This window comes from Temnothorax nylanderi, unplaced genomic scaffold, assembly GCF_030848795.1.
Source record: "Temnothorax nylanderi isolate EJ_2023f unplaced genomic scaffold, tnyl_v1.0 TNYL_tig0067_pilon, whole genome shotgun sequence".
NCBI lineage: Eukaryota > Metazoa > Arthropoda > Insecta > Hymenoptera > Formicidae > Temnothorax > Temnothorax nylanderi.
In genome coordinates, this window is record NW_027249129.1 from 640,827 (window position 1) to 660,576 (window position 19,750).

At 38.1% G+C, this 19,750-nt stretch overlaps 1 protein-coding gene and 1 long non-coding RNA gene across 9 annotated transcripts in view; one reads left to right on the forward strand and one right to left on the reverse strand.

Annotated features, from left to right (window-relative positions):
* Positions 1 to 19,750, forward strand: part of Raskol (Ras GTPase-activating protein raskol) — a 219,324-nt gene that overhangs the window by 190,192 nt on the left and 9,382 nt on the right. For all 8 annotated transcript variants that reach the window (XM_071708394.1, XM_071708396.1, XM_071708397.1 and 5 more), the window contains one exon: positions 10,911 to 11,005. In XM_071708394.1, the coding sequence (XP_071564495.1) occupies positions 10,911 to 11,005 (95 nt within the window). The remainder of the gene's footprint in view (positions 1 to 10,910; positions 11,006 to 19,750) is intronic.
* LOC139773725 (uncharacterized) overlaps positions 1 to 19,750 on the reverse strand; it is a 224,215-nt gene that overhangs the window by 19,506 nt on the left and 184,959 nt on the right. The gene's annotated exons all lie outside the window — the stretch shown is intronic.

Below are 19,750 nucleotides of genomic sequence, written 5' to 3' on the forward strand. Positions count from 1 at the left end.
ATTAGAAAATCGCTAATGACCCCGTTTCTTACAATACAAAATTCTCACTAAAGAAACAAAAATCGGAATTCTTCTCGAATTTGTTATCCTACGACTGGAAGCGTGTCCGGTAGGATTGAGATACCGTGTCTATTTTGTTACAACAAACACAACATTACATTTCAAACGCGACGACCAGGGAGAATCACAAAACATCCCAAGCAGCTTGCGACTGAATCCGCGTCGTCACGATTTTGCTCTTCACGCCTCGGGAATCGGCAATCGGAGACCAGGATTGTTCGTGCAACTATGTCCTTGTGAGTCGCATATATACGCATTGCATGGACTATGGAGAAACGCAACGAGACCGCACGCATACTCACATATACACACGCGCACAAACGAAATACACCGAGAATCGACGTTTACGGCGACGCGCACAATGGACCACACCGCCGGACCGCTCATTTTGCGACGCGTAGTCGCCGGTGTAAATTGTGTTTGGTCATCCTCCGCCTATAAATAATTCCGCGGTGGACAATGGCGCGGTGGACAGATGAAAAGATCGCCCTTAAAACCACCCCGTTTTTCAACGGGCGATCGAGCGATGGCTCTTCGATGAAACGTCGCCGCAATGAAAAATTGCGGGGGCGAGAAAGGACTCGTGCAGGGCGTGAAAGTACCGGTCCTCGATCCGATACATGAGAGGGTGTATATCGAAACGTGTTGCATCCACAAAGCGATCGATGAGACCCATTTGGAAGTGGATGTCAACGAGCCGAGAAAATTTAATCGCGGTGACTGAAAGAGATCAGAGAGAGAGAGAGAGAGAGAGAGAGAGAGAGAGAAATGTTTGAATAGCGCAAATACATATTCTATTCATACTACAAAATATGCAATTCTATTGAAGTATATGCAACTCTGTTATACATGGAAAAAACAAGAAATGTGCAAATAATGCAAAAAGAAATTCATAAAATGGTTAAATAATGCCATAAAATACATTAGAAAAGTGAAACAGGCTAAATAAATATATTTTTGTATAATTTGTATACGATTAATAATTCAGGATTATTTGAGCCAATAAAAGTAAAATAGTGTAAAAAGAGGAGAATATTTAATTGAACGAGTTCCAATCCGGGCAGCCTAACTGCAATTAAGGTGCGATGTATAAAGATCGCTGACATTTATTCGTGATCGCAGAAAGTTCACTCTAAACGATAGGTACTCGTAAATGCATTGCCGACGATCTTTAATGCCATCCGCGAGTGATCAGATTTGCATACGAGGTCGCGCGCACGACCGACCGCGCGAATCTTCATGAACTGGATTCTGCGCCGATGCGCTAAATCACGCATAATGGTATTACATTGTATTTATGGATGCTAATGACCGGGGCATTGTGAGTCCCCCGCGAGGTAGTACATAATAAAGCGATAAATTAAAAGTGCCAACCCTACATTCACTGGCATGCTCTTTTTTTTAATCCGGGCTACCAATCGTCCTAGAGTTAATGGCGTGTGAATCTCATGAATCGTGCTGGTTAGTAGCACTGGACTACCCATAGATATCTCGCCAACCCTTTCGTCCGCACGATCGACTTAAGCCCAAATCACACTTTGATTCCTTCGTAAAAGTTTTGGAGGTCTGCCATTATAATTTCAATCATAGATTTCTTAACCATTTTCGAACTTTCAAATTCAAAGTCAAGTTTAAAAATTAAATCTAGATTATCAAGAGCTTAATTGAACATTCCATGTTAAATATTAAAAAACATGTTGATATTCTTGGAAAACTTCTTGAACCTTATTAAATTATCGAATTTTTTTTTCTTTTGATCAAATTCTCACAATTATTTCTATATGCAAGATATATGTAAATGGCAAAGTCGTGCTATAGAGCTTTCTACTGCCCAAGTCGACCGGTCTCGAGCGAGATGGACCCAATCGACTGGCATACAGCTCTACGTCGCGTCGTCATAAGACCCCGTAGTCATTCAGCCTACGACGAGGACCCGCTATGCCCGCAGGGCCCTTACGCGCGACAAGATACGCACGTCCCGCTTCGAAACAGCCAGGGCCCCATACAACGTTGTCTGTTTCTTTTTATTCTTTTTTCCATCTCCCCCTCTCTCTTATCTCTCCCCGCGCATTTAGTCACGGAGCCTCGTTTCGTCTCGTTCTCTCACCCCGCGGCGATCCGGCGTCTGATGCTCTGGATGCGTGTCTGGCTTCGTAGGACCGAGACTAGTCCCTGGCTCTGAGAAACCGAGCGAGTGCCTCCTCGTGTGAAAGTTACGCTCGCGTGAGCGAGAATGAAGAAACGTGCTATGCACGTGCTGCCGCGACAAATGTTTATGTTAACGTCGATTGATACGTCTCTTTATAGCGGACGACGCACTGGATCTTCTGTATAATCGCCGTCAGAAACGTTGAGACGAGTTTTTTAAATCTAGATACACAACAAAAAATCTTGTTCCTACGTATCGAAGTTTCTCTAAATTAATAATTAAGCTGAGAAATTCTTTATATTAAAATATTCAGTTTTCTCATAACTTGATTTATTTGATTATGTTGCAATATAAAGGTCAATTTTATTTTCTTTGTGTTATATGAATCTTGAATAATACTTATTTTATTTAATATAAATAATAGTATAAAATTCGCATCTTTAATTCTCTTTATTGTTATCATCAAATATTAGTGCCTCTATTTCATGGATGTGAAAGCAGAATTTTTTGACAATCCATTAACAGAAATTCAGAGAATAATTGGAGAGTGCATTGCCGGAGTGTTTCTGGGTGAGGTGCATTGTCCTCCGAATAGCTATCTCATCTATTCAGGAGAAATTCTTGGTCGAGAGCCAAGCGACGAGCGGAACATGGAAGCGGTCCGAGACGTTCCCCTGGAGAATATCAAGATTCTTCTACTTGAACTTTAAATGACTCGAATGCCATAATTATTTTTATCGATATTACAAATTATGAAAAAAAATTTTTAATCATGCTGGCTGAAAGTACGCGTAATATTACAACTAATAATAGGTTATTGCGATAAATATTACCACATGCCTCAGTGGTTGAATTGATACGACACCTTCACGGAATGAAGGAAGTTCCAGGTTCGAACCCTGGCTGAGGTAATATTTTTCGCAATGATTTCTTTACAGTTATTTAGATGCATATAGCATCAAAAATTAAATCGAATCGATTTAATTAGGTGTAGGGGGGGGGGGATTTTACTATACTCCAACCGGAGCTGTGTTTCAAGTCTGACAAATTTAGTCGGCGCGCAGTCAAGGTTGGAAGATATGTAAAATAGAAATAAAAATGAAACTTTTGCGCATTATTTACCGCGCCTGGTTCTTTAGTTAGCCCGTTTTCTATATTTGTGCGGATTACAAATTATCACATATTTTAAAACATAATTTTCTATTACAATTAAAATTAAGAATACATTATCTATCTATTTATTTATCTAAGATAATGAGATTCACGTCCAAATCCTTTTATAAAAGAATAATAATCTGATAATATAATTAATACTTACGAAATTTTCCTACTCCTGAGATCTTAATCTTTTTTTATTATATGAAAGTATGACAAGATGAATTCAATTATCTGTAAGAGCGATGAATTAACTTGGCGAACTTCGTTTCTCAATTAGAACAGATTATCGTAGAGATTGTTCCCTCGCAGTAAGTAGCTCTCAATGGCAGCTCGAGGATGCGCCGTTCGTTATCTAACCCTAACCAGCCAAATGATCAGCCACTGACGTGTCGATATGCCGCAGGTGCATTGTAAGGTGCTAATCATCTCGCGCCTATAATAAACTCGAGCGCATAGAGATAACGATAAGGCATCGACGCCGCTCTCTCATCCGACACGCAATCTTGCGATCAACCGGAAAATCTCGACCGTCAATCCGGCTGCGTCGCGCGACAAAGGACGAACGTTACGTTTATCGCGCAAGAACACGTGTGAGTGGCGCATCAAAAGAATACGCGTAACGTCCCGTCGGGTAAGACGGGTGCTGCGAGATACGACACGCGAAAGACCTCTCGTGAGGTGTGGATACTCGCAATAAGCGTCAATGACGAGGCGGAACGTTCTCGTCTCGTTACTCGCGCGTGTGTTAAATCGAGGCATGTTTCGAGGGCCGGGCCATCGACAAGACATGTGTCGCTCGAGCATATTAATCACGCAGAATGAGAGGGTTGTAATGAAAAAATTAACTCTTTTAAAATATTATATTTTACATAATGTCTGTATATAAAACATACACCTTGCAATTTACGAGATTTAATTATTTTTGTCCATATAAAATAATACAAGTTTTATAATAATACCAACTGATGCAACAGGAATAGAAAATAATAAGTTACTATTAGTAACTATTTCGTAATATTTCTTTGTTATCTTAACGCTCCGTTCTTTGAAAACGCTATTCTTTCTCCGGAATCATACGAGACAATCGTTCGGCGAGCTTACGGACAGTAGTGGCGAGAAGCAGTAACGGGATCGTAAATTCGCGACTGCTTCCTCACACGGCCGACCAGCGAGCTTGGCATCGCGATCTTATCTATGGGCGTACATCCAATGGTTGGTAGACGGACTGCGTTGATGTATAGACATGATACGCACATACGAATGATCATTTACAATGGCCAGCCTTATCGAGTGACAATAATGCCGTATATAAGCAACGCGATGCATCGCGATGCATTCGCATCGACGCGGACGCGACGTGAAATCGCGACTTGCGATAGAATGAACTTCCGAAAGAACAGGCGAAAAAGAGTAAGACATTCTATAAAAGAAAGATATATTTTCCAAGATATTGAAACATTACATGTAAAAAATAAGAGATATATAAATTTAGTAAAAAATTTATACACACAAAATTCGAAAATATTATAATAGAATAACTGCTTAGACTTTTGCTGCTTTTTTCGTTGCTTTTCGTCTTTTAAAAGTTTTATAAAATATTTTAATAATATTTCCATTTATATTTCCAAGAATTATTTGTAATTAATAATCAAAATTAATTGCAAAGGAATTCTGGTCTCGGATTTTCTTAAAAAGAGAACGCATTTGTGAAAAACTGGTCACAAGCAGGTTACTCTTCAGTCCAGATTACATCCGCTATCTGCACATGACGTTTGCGATAAACTCGTGTTACAACGATGGGTGTCAATTCAAAACGCGTTATCGTTATCGCATTGCGACGAGCGAGTCATTCAATTGCCGAGAGAATTGCTCTCGATAAAGTTCTCTAACCGAAAAATCAATCAGCACTAGCGGTTTATTACTTGCGATTGCGTCACGGAATTCAAGAGACCGACCTTACGAGAATTATACTCATATTGTCAACTTCCGAATATCTATGCTTTACTCTGCAAAATTATCATTTTTAGAAACGTAATTAAATATATTTTTTTGTTGAAGATTTTAATAAGATTTATTGAACATATATGGACAAAATACATATGTATATGATATAGATAATAATTAATAGACTTTAAGTTCATTAGTTCGTTACATCAGTACATTTTACTTACTCTATTAACAATAATAGTTTATTAATATAACGATGTATAATTTTATTGGAGAATTGGGAATAAAATCTTATATAAAATTAAAGAAAATTTAATAACTGATATAAATACATGATATTATAACTACAAGGAAATGGCTCAGGCGGCATAGACTATACTTTTCACGATATAATAAATACGAGAAGTACAAAATATAGGTACGTATAGTTTTTAGTTCGCATAATTATGAAAAGTTACATATAAAGAGAAGTTTCAAAAGTATATGTACACCTATTCTTAAACATTAAAACGTAACGTAGCGCGGTCCAAGAGAAACTGTGTTACGAGTTCAAGCTTCTAAATCGATCTACGAGCATTCGTTCCGCGCGCGCGTCAATTTCGCAACAAGTCATTTGTCGCGAAACGAGACCCCAAACGGTGCGCATTTCGCTCGTAACAATTACGCCGACCCCATCTACGTGATTTATCTGACCCTCGCGATAAGCACCACGTCGTATCAATTCATAAATATCCGCGGCTTGGCGGCTGCCATTGTTATGGTTCCGTCTCGTTAATGACCAGCCGTGCCGTGCGATGAAAAATCGCAGTTGCACCCCTTTCGGCCGTCGATAGCGGACTAATGAGTCTCCCCGCGCGCAGGATATAATACCTGAAATAGAAACGCACGAATAAAACGAGGACATAGATCGCAGAACTCTTGGCAGAACCTCTTCCTGGGCGTGTCTATGCCAGATGCATGCGTGTAATTGATATTGACAAGTTTTCGCGATTATTTCGCCCAATATATTCCAATTATTTGTACATTGAAATGACGCAAATAAAAATTTGGTAGTATTTATTTTAAAATTAGAATTTTAATTAAAAATTAACATTTATTTCTTAAATCAAGTTTTTACTTTTCTAACATGATACTGAGAGACTAATTAAATTTTAGCGTATATATTTCGGGATAACCATGTATGACGTTACTTTAGACCATTTAATTATATTCTTTATCACCCTGTAATTTCATTGTATGCTCAATATTAACATTAAATTACATTAAATTACAATAACGTTCTAATAATAATCATCCTATGCTTCTAATATAGGCAATATTATAAACAATATTATATTATATTATAATTATAATATCAGCGACAGCTATTAATTATTGAGTTGCTATCAACCCAGGCACCCTAATTACAGTAATTAAGCCTTTACCATCGCGATTGGCAAGGTCTCGAATCTGCAGCGTTATCGAGCGCAGGAACGCCTCTTTTCTACAAACCATATTATAAAGTCGCCGTTTTGTGACAGTGCCGCACACGCCCTCCCAGTCACTGAAATGACCCCCGCCAATGAAAAATAGTCGCAGTTGTACTCTTTCGACCGTCGTCTGTTGATAACGAGCCCGACTCTCTGGCGAGGTCCCAGAGCACAATACTCGAAAATGTCTGAGATCGATCTCCTTCGAGGTCAATCGCGATCGCGAGGACTCGCTTTCACTCGCACGGCCGACTAGCTCGTTTCTCGATCATTAATAACTGCTGACTTGTGCTGCGATTGTTAGCGTCAAATCACGAAAGGCGAAAGGATTGACGGGGAGGAGAGTGAACTCACTCCCGCCATTACGCTCGATTTCGTTCTGTCGTCGCGTTTCGATTTCGATTCGGGTTCTCTTTGTGTCGCCTCCTAGCTCCTCGGGCCACTCGAGCGCGCACAAAGGATGCGTTTCTCCCCATGCTGCACCAGGCCGATGCAACCGGTGCAGCTGCAAGGCCACGAGGAAAAAAGGGCGGAATCGCGAGAGAAAGAGAAAGAGGGAGAGATCGCTTCATCGTGAGCCTAATTAACATTCACTGGCGAATGGAGCAGAATAATTTTTCTAATTGTGACATGTTTTTAACTTAATAATTTTCGATAATTCGATTTGGTTTAATTGTAACGAATAATTACTTAACATTACTTTATCTTAATTTCAGTTTAATAATACATTATACAATGTAGAATAAATGTCCCGAAAATGGCGCTCCTTTTTACTTTGATGACTTTTTTTCTATTTCTAATCCAAACAATCTGTCATTAATTCTTGTCTTTTGCAATGATACTTAATATTCATTGTCAATACCGATTAACATTTTGTAAAATAAATATAGTTTTGAAACAAAGTCAACAATTTAAATAGTTCTTTAACTGTCAAAAGAATTAGCCATAAAGAAACTTGTATATAATTTCAGTCCAGTGAATCTCGTTATCTTATCCTTTCTATGAACTGATATCTACATAGTAGGACCGAATGTTGATTTTTTAGGGTCCTTGAAATATTTCAGACGAGCTCTGCACCGCGATCGTGGCTTTCCGCGGCAGTTTTCTTTGTGCCGATGAGCCGTAAACCAGGAATTAATTAGCAGGTAGCATGCCGGAGCAGAGAGCCTTTTACGAGGCTCGTAAAAAGTTGATTCTGGATTCGCCTCGCACGGCCAGCGATACTTTATGTCGGTCGTCTCGTTTCGCCAATATTTCGCGATTAAAGACGCAATCTGTCCTCACTGTTAATTAAGATAACAATGACATGACCCACGTGTATTCTAGAACAGTCTTGCATCTAATGCAAATAAATGTACTCGTCAGTATAGCAATAATATATGATAATTATAAAATTGATTTAAAAATGATACACAAATATACATGATGAATTGAAAGGAATAAACAGGAACGATTATACTACATAAAATCTCCAAAGCTCAAATGCTCAAAAACTCCGTGATCAATTTTATTCATATTTTATTTCAGGAAAATATCGTAATATCAACATCTGCTTCTGTTATCGCAATTAACTTCACGTGTGACGTAATGCAAAATAATAATTCATCTGCGAAAATAATTTGTCCGAAAGATATACGACACACGTCGCTATACTTTCCGTAAGGTGTGTTCGGCAAGACTCATAAGCACGCGGAACACTCACGCGTAATATCTCTACTCGGCTTTTATGTTTTTACGCCCCAACCGGAATTGCTCCAATTGGCCGCGCATTTATTTCCGAACATCTTTATTTTCTACGTTGCGTCGTAAAAAGGGCGGGACGCTCGCATTAAGGTTTTACAGCTAGGCTCCATGTTTAGCCACGATGGAAGGAGAGAGAACCGCATATGCACAAAAATTATCTTCGTCATAACCCGCACAAACGTGCAGCATATATTACGACCAGTCACAATATATTCAATCTCTGTTCGCTTATCGTCGAGGTTTGCCTCGACAAAGTACCGCTGAAAAGTTTTGAGGTTGTCGAAATTATTTTATTTCGGGTATCTGAAAAAAATATATTTTTTTTTTTCACTCGTTAATTCTATATTTCTTGTCTTAAAAACAATTTTTTCACTGGAAACCTGATAAAAAAATTATATAATGATGATTTTTGTAATCACAGGCTTATGATATTACAAAATGTTTTGATCCGTGCGTTTTTCGATTATATAAATATTATGTTACATATTTTAACAATGGAAACTGGCAACCAGATCTGATTTCGCTTCACACGATCCTCCTATGCAAGAGATCCTGTTTCTACTGTCGACGAAACATATACATCGTCACGCTATCGTAATTCCCAAACAGGAAACTTGCACTTTTTAGATATATAAATTTGATTTTTAATTACATTGACTGTATGCATTATTTTAGCTTGGATATAAATCTTAGAGAACTTCGTCGTAGCTCGAAATTATGTAACCGTATAATATGCATTCGAGAATTGTGCTTTTATGCGTACAATTGACGTTTTTTTTTTTCGCTTATCGCCAGTATAATAGTGTAAAAAGAACATTCACATTCAGGATGTCTCAGTCGTCAAACGTAAAACTGATTGACTAAACAGTTTCAACCAATTCCAAACTGATTAAATATCAAATTTAATAAAAATACATCTAAAATACTAAAATTATAAACTCATTTGCCCATTTGTATTCAAGTGGACAATAAACTTTGTTTAATTGCCTTCTCCCGCCTTCTCCAGATATTCATCTATCTGGAGATAAGAGTTCTTATCGCTCATAACAATTCAGAAACTGATACTTCGATATTTCATGCGATAGAGGATTGATCATAAATCAATTAAAGAAGTTGTTTTTAAATGAGATTTTTTAAAATATGTTTTTAATTAAGATTAAGGACATGAATTCAAGAACACTCTGTACATGTCTAGAAGCCTTTACATAGAAGCGCAAGTAACTTGAGACTCTTGTGCGAGGTAACCGTTTAAACCGCTGACCGTAAACAGAGAAGCTCGGGGGAAAGGCTCGGCAGGCACCCCGGGTTCTTGTAAGGGCGTTAATTACGGGGCTGCTTTCTGTTTCTTCTCCCTTGGCCGATTTCTGTTATCCGAGTGCCTCTCACCGGGGCAAAGGAGTAAACGCGAACAAGTCGAGTTTGAACGTCGAGTAGAGTACGCAACCATTTACTCTTGGTACACTTATCCGAAGCGGTTGGTGCAAGTAAAATACAACTGGCGTTCTTTTTTGGTTAGAAGAAGACTCTGTCGACGTTAATCAAATCCGCGAATATTTTTAGATAAACTAGGCATGCTAAGCTCTAATCTGGCAAATATCTCCTAATTCACTTGATGGTATTGTAATATTCCAGCATAAAAACAGCATTATAATTAGAGGATTTTAATAATAATTTTTAGTTTTTTTAAGAATTTGAGAATATTTATTTTATATTTGAGAAAATTAGGTATTCTACATTTGAGATTTCATAGTTTTCGAAATAATAGGTAAAATTATTCTCATATTCCCAGTTCTTCGCAATCCCAGCGTAAAATATCACATCTATATAATCAAGAGGATTAACTTCAAAGATTTTATTTTTTTTTTTAACAGCAATCAAAAGAAAGGAAGAATATTTAGTTATCTCAAATCATACAAATGGCTCAGTGGAGAAACGAAAATAGACAAATAAAATTCCAAAGAAAAATGAATAGAAGCGAAAGATGAGAAAATACTTTATTGATGATACTCTAATAGATTTTACCTTCTATTATTTCATAAAATTACGAAAGCGCATTTTCATCAACTTGATCTCTGACTTTAATTATTTGAGATTTTACGTTCGAGATTTTGTTGCTCTAAAATTAACTGTAGCTTTGTGCAAGCAAAGCGCTCTTCAGTCGGTTGAACGAACGTATCGCGTTACTCGCTCAATGACAGAGTCAGCGAGAGACCAAGTATTGGCGCAGACTATGTAATCATCGCCACAACGTGGTTTCAGCTTACTTCGGCCGTGCACGGCCGAATTACCACCGCGGGCGTATCCGAAACACGACACGCCAATTACTATTATTGAGTCTAAGCGTCTAAGCGCATGCTCATGCGAGATATTCGGTTCTGTTTCAGACACATCGTACGAGAAGGCTTGTCGAAGAGGTAGCGCGCCCGCAACCCCGGTGCTCGGCGCACGACCCCTGGATGTCACCCCAAACAGAATCGTTGTAAGTAAATTTGATTACTTGTGCGGTGTATAATTCGCTAAAAGCGGATACTCCACTCAATACTGTCGCGTCGATAATCTGTGATTCTATTTTCGTAACACACGAACACTCCGCGTCCATTCGAATTATCATTTTCGCATTATATATGTATCGAGTTTCATTAATAATGTTTATTTACGATTCAGGAGTGTGACAAATATTTATGACTGAGAAAAGTGATAAAGATATTATTATCGGAAAATCTTGGTTATCGTTCTCATTTAATCTCGCATTTTAGCTTCTTTATAATATCGCTAAGTATTTATAATAATATAAATTACTTTTTGTGCCGTTGATTTTTGGACAGCAAATTCGTACGTAATTATTTTCTGTTGTGTACCTCAAAGTTTCGCCTAAAATCAAATATTTCTAAGAATTTAAAGAAAAAGAGTCATATCAATATCAATTATGTCATAGAGTCATAGAAGATGTTTACTTATGAAATCGAATTTGATTGCGTAACTTTTATCTCTGTTCCATTCGTTACACGCTTTAACATACAATATCCTCTCGTAAATTGCGACTGGCCATTCTGCAATGTATGTATCGCGGATCGGCCTGCTCATGAATGAAAATTGATTCTCCGAGGTGAAAGAGCCCGGGATGAAGAGCCTCCCTCGGATATAGCCGAGAGACTCGAGAGGACGTACATAGTTTACGCCGGCTCGTCGGCTAACTTAATGCCCGGCGCGTTGAATATTCACGAGATCCCGCCGAAATGCTCGCGTGTCCGTGGATTCGCGCGGTCGCACACACGATACGCTGTAATTAGTTCGTTATACCATCCCGGTGCTCCGTATATAGACCGCTTCGCCGCGACGACGACGGCAACGGCGACGGGTTCAGCGATCTCATTTTCCATGGGCGCCTGGCGTCAACCGATCCGCGACTATATTTAACGTCGCCCCCGCGCCGCGCGGGACGGAGTCGGCGCTTTCGTCTGACAATTTCACGTTAATTTAATTTAATTTAATGGGGGGGGGGACGGGGCCCACATTTCGCCGTCACGGTGATATATCTACCTGCCTCTCACTGTCGATATTATCGGGCTGACAATCGACGTAATGACGGAGTGATTCGCGCCCAGTGCGGCGAATCGGATTTTCTCCAGCGGGAAAACTCCACGTCCGTGCGGTTTCGCGGAGTCTGTGATTACCAGCCGCGTTTATCTATTCTGTTCATTATTGCGAGTAGAAACGACTCCGAAATGTCTCGGCGCGGCGCGGCGGTACGCCAATTTGTACGCTCGCCGCACATTTAGCGCTGAATGTAGCGTTCTAATTCCCACTTTATTAACGTGAAAGCGGCGATCAGCGTTTAAATGTAATGACCGTTAAGTTATATGCGATGTTTTAGCTCTTATTTGTTTAACTGGTTTAACATGAAAGTGGTAAAATCAATATTAAAGCATAATGATCGTTAAACAAGTGCATCTTATAGATGTATGATAAAAATATCGACTAGATCGCACAATGGACTCAAGCTGAATGTTACATCGTTTGTTTAATGGGATAACGAGCGGTCACCCTACAAGCTTTTTTATAGAATTGAATCGAGTGAACGTCGTGATCGCCAGATTTTATTGTTATAAGGTATTTAGCTTTTTTGATCCCCTCAGCGGATACCACGCAATCGCACGTTGAATTTCTTTCTAACCCCGGAGGGTCGCAGATTGCTATCGCGCGCGAATACTTTTCCGTCAGCAGCGTCTAAGCGAGAGCATTGACTTCGCGGATTAGATCTCGGCTAATCACGCGCGGCGGATTCTCCTCGTGCAGATTTATCGGCACTCCGGTGTTTCTTGCGGCAACGGATCGGACGCGGACGGAGGTTTACTCTGTATAACCACATTTCGAGATATATTATCAGATTAACGTCCTTCTTCTCGGGAAGATGTTCCGATACGATTATATCGTATACATATAATTCACGTCCAAACTTCTACTACTTCTGCTTTAGGGGAGATATCCCAGAGAAATCCCTGTCTTGCTCTTCCATTCATGCTCTGTTCGCCGATCACGAGAATAAGATTTCAATCTTCCGATCACGTATCTTCGATCTCACACATCTTGCGCGAGTCGCCAACTAGCTGATGTCTTCTTCGAAGGCGAAACACGTTATTTTCGTACATTAGAAGCATCCTATATTTTTTCACGACGAGATTCCTCGAATTTTTCCTTTGAATGTAAGATTCTTCATAGATATTTTGAAATTATGCGTGAAATATAGGGGGATAAGTATTTTCCCTCTCTAAATATTTTCAAGAATTATTCATTCTGTAAAATTCTCTTCATAAATGTCAATTTACCCGCATTGTTGTCCATGTTATTATGGGAACACTTATTTAGCTCGAATGTGAAAACATGCAACGCTATGAAAATATCGATCCAGGCTTCGCGCACACGAGCAGGTGTTCTCAATTCCCACGTGCTAGATCAAGTCGCCGAGCGATCGTTTTCCCGCCAAATTTTTCTATGAATAAAACGTATTTACAAATTAAAGATATACGTATCTATTTTCATGTCTCTACAATTAAATAAAATAATTGCTATATATTATAAAATAGCCTAAAAATTATAAATAGACAAGAAATTTTATTTTATGTCGATTCTCTATCAAAAATTAGATATAAACTATCGCGATACGAAATACGAAAGTGAAAGATATAGGCGTGTCGTATCGTTCAACTGTCAATTAATCTTTTAAAAAACTTTTTTTTCGAAAACACGCTGTTCTTACGATGCTCGGTGCGTGACGGCGGTTTACACATTCAGCATTCGATCGGAAGGGGAATCGTAGGCTCGTTGGTGAAGGGTTTTAAAGGAACAAAAGGACGAACGGACTGGTTTCGGGGCAAGTAGTCGTGACAACTACGCTGCTGTTTCCGGTTGAGGAACGTCGCAGACTACCGTTTACGAAACGAATCATTTACCAGTTGTCCTCTGTACGTGGTTTAATAATCCGATTGCTATTCTAGGTAAGACAAAAAATGACAAGGAATGACGAATTATTTTGTGAATCTGGAATCTTTTTTTACAACATTCATAAGAATGTTAGAAGAAAAAGATGCAATTAGAGAATTAATTGAAGAAACTTAAAAGTTTGGTCAACATAGAATCTTAAATAAACTTTAAATAAGAATCACGATTCTAACTTCTGTATTTACTTTAAATAGTCTTTATATTTATAATAGTCTTTATTTATACCATACTTGAACATTCAAAGAACATAACGGAAATGAATAAATTTACGCGCATTACAAGTGCCACAAAGGAAACATTTGAGACGTTTCGATCGGCCGCTGATTTCGTACGCGGGGCACGTTCTACGCGGGAGAGCGGGACCGATCGCAGATGCAATCAGCGGACGCCATGCATGTCGCAAACTTCGATTTGAGAACCCCTCGAAGACGTTTTTGTCCTTACCGGTGCGGCGTCGGGGACGGAGGAGCGCGCGTCCGTAGAAGAGGGTCCGTGAGGGGAACCGAGGGGTTTAGGCCGTTTTGCCTTACCTGAATGCAGGGGCAGAGTTTTCGGTCGCGACACAAAGGTGCGCGCCCCAAGGATCCCTTGACTTCGGCTACCCGGATGAGCCAACATCTGCGTCAGTCGACGACGAGATTTCGCCGCGAAATCGCGCGCAGCTTCCTCGGAATCTCGCGGAACGAAGTTCCGATTCGCGTTCAGAGAAACGTCTTGTCAAATGGTGGTGGATAAAAACCTTTATAATCGTCGTTGTGTTTCAAAAACATTTATTAACAGGTTAATCTTAAAAAGTTACACTGACCTATGAATTAACAAATCTATAATTACGCATGATGTGATTAAATTTACTTCGCGTCATTTAAAAAGGAATTGTTCGAGTTTATTTGGAGCGTTTGTTGGCATATATGAAAATCTGATGTATGTAACTGACTGTGTAACTGGTGTCGAAAAGATTGTAGGAAGACGAAATCACAGTCTTTCAATCTAAAAATTTATTTAACTGTGATTTTGTACCGATTTATACAAAAATTAAGTAACATAAATAAACAGTGAATTTAAAAAGGTTTCTTGAAAAAATTATTAGTAATTCAGTAATTCTTCATATAAATAATTTCATATGAACTTGAAAGAAATTTGAACAGAGTTGCCACATTTTTTTGCAGTAATCACGTTAATTATTGCTATCAAGATATTCCCGTCGCCTTTCAATCGAGCACATAAAACCGTGGTATTCTCACAAAAAGTTAAGTTGAGATCTGAGATGAACGATATTTGTGTCACTTCTTATTAAGCTTTCTGCGAAACTCGTTTCATGTTTCTCGAGATCGACAGCGATCTTTGAAACTGCAAATTTATAAAAAATTTTAGAAAATAATATCTGATAGAAAATTATCTATTTAAAAACTGTAGAAAGCAATTATTAAAATGATTTTAAAAATTAATAATTGTTACAGTGTTATTTGAATTTTAAATTAAAAAACTGCTTTAAAAAACTGAGTTTTAAAAAGCAATTACAATCAAAACTCAATGTTAAGGATATATAATTTCATAAAATGAAAATATGATACCTATAAATAATTATCAATCTCAATATCATCAAGAAAAGTCTCTGTAACGAAGTTACATGTGGAATGGAAAAGAATGTAGAATTATTTTCAATACGCGTTTTAATCGATACAAAGGGATGTAAAAAATCAATTGGTACATCTTGTCTCGAACGTCATTCTTAATTTAATAATAAAAAGGTATCCTATATTTGCGCGCGCGCGAAACGATCTGTTTTATAAGCGACCTAAGCACATTCCATGACTCTGTCACGACGCCGCGCCGTGGCGAAAGACAAAATGCATTCACGTAATGCATCGATCGGTCATTATCCTCGCCGACGCATGACGCTGCTCGTTAGCTGAATTATGAAATCCAATATGATGCATCGTGGGCAAAAAGTGCTCGATCGGGCATGGTGAGTCGCGGAAGTATTCAGACGATCGTCGTCGGCGAAGAGAAGTAAGGTCGCTTGTAACCATTTAAAGGGCCTTTCGATTTAAATCACCGGTTGGGGAATCGACAAGTTCTGCAAGGCCATTGGATAGGGCGAAGACCGTAAGGGCGTATATAGCACTTCAAAGACGTTCGAGATGTCGCTTTCAAAGCTGTAGGAATACCTACCTGAGCGTGCGTGGGTTCGAAGGAACTTGGTTCGAACCGTTCATTCATTTGCCGGCTAACGGCTGCCCGAAGAATGTCTCCGAAACGCTCAAGTGCCATTGTGTGAAACGTGAAACTCGTATCGTCTGATATTAAAATTCTTTCTTGTGATCCCGGCTCGTGCTCGCGAGAATAACATCTGCTAACAGCGGATTTCCTGCTAACAGCGAGTCACTGAAGATACAGAAAATGTGGGATATTTCGTAGACGAGAAAAAAATCAGCACGTGCTCGGTTTTCCATGACTTCTAGAAATTTTTTACGGGTAGATGACTCGTCGTACTAACTGCCCGTGGAAGATCCTCGGAGAATCCAGTGGACAACTCATTGAAGAATGTTAAATTGAGGATTGCGTGATAACGAAATTTTTGTGCGCATTAGCCAGTGATAAAAGATACATTTTAATTAAGAGCCGAGTGGATATTTTATGAGGATTAAAATCCCGAAAAAAGTATCTGACAATTTCCATCGAACTTTCCAACCAAAACTCGCGACGTTGCGTCGCGCGCGATTAAATTGCATGCTGACATTGGGCCAGCCTTATCTCACAAACACGTACACGTGCACGATAACGCGGCGTTTTACTACGACGATAATATTCCGTGACAGTAACGGGCAGCGAGAAAGCTTTGCACGCTGCTTACGCAAAGATGTTTTGAGATCGTTGCGTCTAAAATCGTGGAAACCACTGAAAATAAATGTCCATGGAAAACAATCAGTTAAAAGTAAGTTTACAGAGTCATCCAAAAGTAAGCCTTACAACGATTACACGAATATCGCGAGCAGTATGTTTTACAGTCATTTTAGTCGTAAGAGCATGCGCTTCTGTTCTAGAAACGTATTACGGAAATAAGATAAAATTTAGGTAATAATAGGCGATAATATAAATCGATCAAAAAACATATAATGTTACGCTATTATGATAACATTACGATATAAACCTATAGATAATAAAAAAAAATGCTACGTAATATGTGTATATTATTTAATTTAACAAAAATCTTCAAATATTAGAATTATCGACTATCAAATGACAGATTAGGGGAGACCGGGGCTAAGCCGAAAATGTTTCGCAGGAGATGAAACACTTTAACATCCTCGAACACTTTAACTGGCGAACCTGCCGCTTCATCTCGCGATGTAAAAAGTATCATAAAACTCAATAAAAGTGCTCGTTAAACATTTACCCGGCCTCTTTCGCACACGGCCGAATTTACTTGGAACCGCGCGAATGGTGAGAAGAAAAATGTGCGTCAAGCCAATGGAGGAGAACGAAGACGACAAAGTTGTCAGCATGATCGTCAACTATTTTAGTACGAGGGTAAATATCGCGGACGGCTGTCGCAAAAAAACGAAACTTCTACAAAGTCCATTTGTGAAATCCTTTCAGAGAATCTCAAATTCTTTATCAATAAAGAATGATTTATTTCTCTTATTTCTTATTTCTCTTGTCTATAAATTAATCACTTCTATATCGTTATGTCTTCTCTTCAAAATACTTCTCTCATTTTTCAATATATCGCTTGCACAATTTCTTTCAATTTTAGAAGCAGCTCCAAAACGCTTTCTTCAAGATCGCGTCTAATTATTTAACAGCTAATTCTTTTGAATATATTCTCTAATTCTTTTACTTACAATCAAATTTTACAAATGCTTGATTTACAGCGATTGATATAAGAATAGAATCTTTTTTTGCAAAGAAATCGCGAAGCAACAATGATGAGCGGAAGTGTTACAGAGTATCCATTTTTATTTCCTTCATAAGTCAGACAAACTCTCGGCACAAAACTCTTTTTGGCTCTTTAAAATAACAGTATTGAAAGTCTGTGTATGGCAGAAATCTATGTGGTAAACAACGTCTTTATAATCAAAAGAAAAATTAATCTTGTTGGAACAAGTTTGGCATGTTTTTTTAATTCAATAAAATAATTCTTTTCTATGTTCATATCGGAAAGACGTTATATATCATGGTCGATTTTATAATTGTTATTGCGATAAAATATTACCACAGCCCCAGTGGTCGAATTGGCACGACACCCGCACGGTATACGGGAGGCTCCACTCCAGGTTCAAACCCTGGCTGGGGTAATATTTTTTCGCAATAAAAAATTTTTACTATTTAACTTTACTGCCAGTTAGGCCGACGAAATTTCTTGTTTTATGTTTTTTTAAGTCTTGTATAGATTTACACTCGGTTGAGAACCGCAAAATATTTTTAACATACTTTTCCTTATAGATTTCTGAAAGTTTTTTGTACACCCAACTTAAAATAACATTCGATAATATAATAAAATTGGACACATACACGTACACATAAAGCTTGCTGAAAAAACTCGATATTTTTGAAAAGAAAAAATTACTGATTGCTTATAAAAAATGTATTCGAACATATACTCTTAATATTAAGTAATAGTTACAGTGATATATTTGCACGGAAAAAAAAAGGTTTTGCTGCAACAGCAAATCTATTTGTTAAATATGGGACAACTAACATTTTTTTGCTGCAAGAGCTAATTAATTTTGCAATAATAGCAAAACATTTTGTTGCAATAGCAAACAGTTTTGCTGAACTTTGCTATTGCAGCAAAAGGTTTTGCTATTATTGCAAAATTAATTAGCTCTTGCAGCAAAAAATGTTAGTTGTCCGTATAGTAGCAAATCCTTTTTTTCCGTGTGGTATTACGTGACAGAACAAGGTTCTCACCACGTCGTGCCACTTACCTAGTATCGATATGTAATCACGTTTATGGGTTACTTTTAAAGTTCAGCAAATTTTAAAATTATACTTCGTATATTTTTTATCGCTTATAAAAATGTATTGTAAAAACAGTGCTTTTGTTAAATTAAATATATACGTTCTTTATTTTTATTAAATAGTATATTAAACTAAAATGGGGGAATGGAAGAGAGAGAGAATGCCGTTTATTTAATCGATACTATTGGACAATGGACATTAGCAAATATGTTTCTTGCTGCGGTATTTGTGATATCAAACATAATGCTACGAAGTTTTCTTCTACTGTACGAAAGCGTATCGAGTTTTTTGTGAGTTTGGCAACCAGCCAAACCCGTTCTCTTTCGATGGCCTGAAAGAAATACAGCAAACTCACAAGTCCGGAAGTAGAATAATGCGTTCTCTCTGGTGGTAAACAATATACAAAATGAGAGACAAGAAAATACAGAGTGTCATGATTAATGGTATAGACTAGATGTATATGAATTTGTGTACAAAGAAAAACTCAAAGAAAAGACAGTATTACAAGAAATTCTTCTCAGGCAAAGTAATATGAAACTTATGCTTCCGCTATATTTTGTACAAACATATATCAAAATCTACATTATATTAATTAATTAATTTATCTAAATTTCTTTTGCTGTACATATATACATTACACAAGCTGACATAAAAAACAATAAATTTCAACTGCTATGTCACTGAAGAGATAAGATTTATACATGCAATACGTTTTTCTAGCGAGATGTGCTCGCGAATTGTGGCTCGTGTACTAAATACC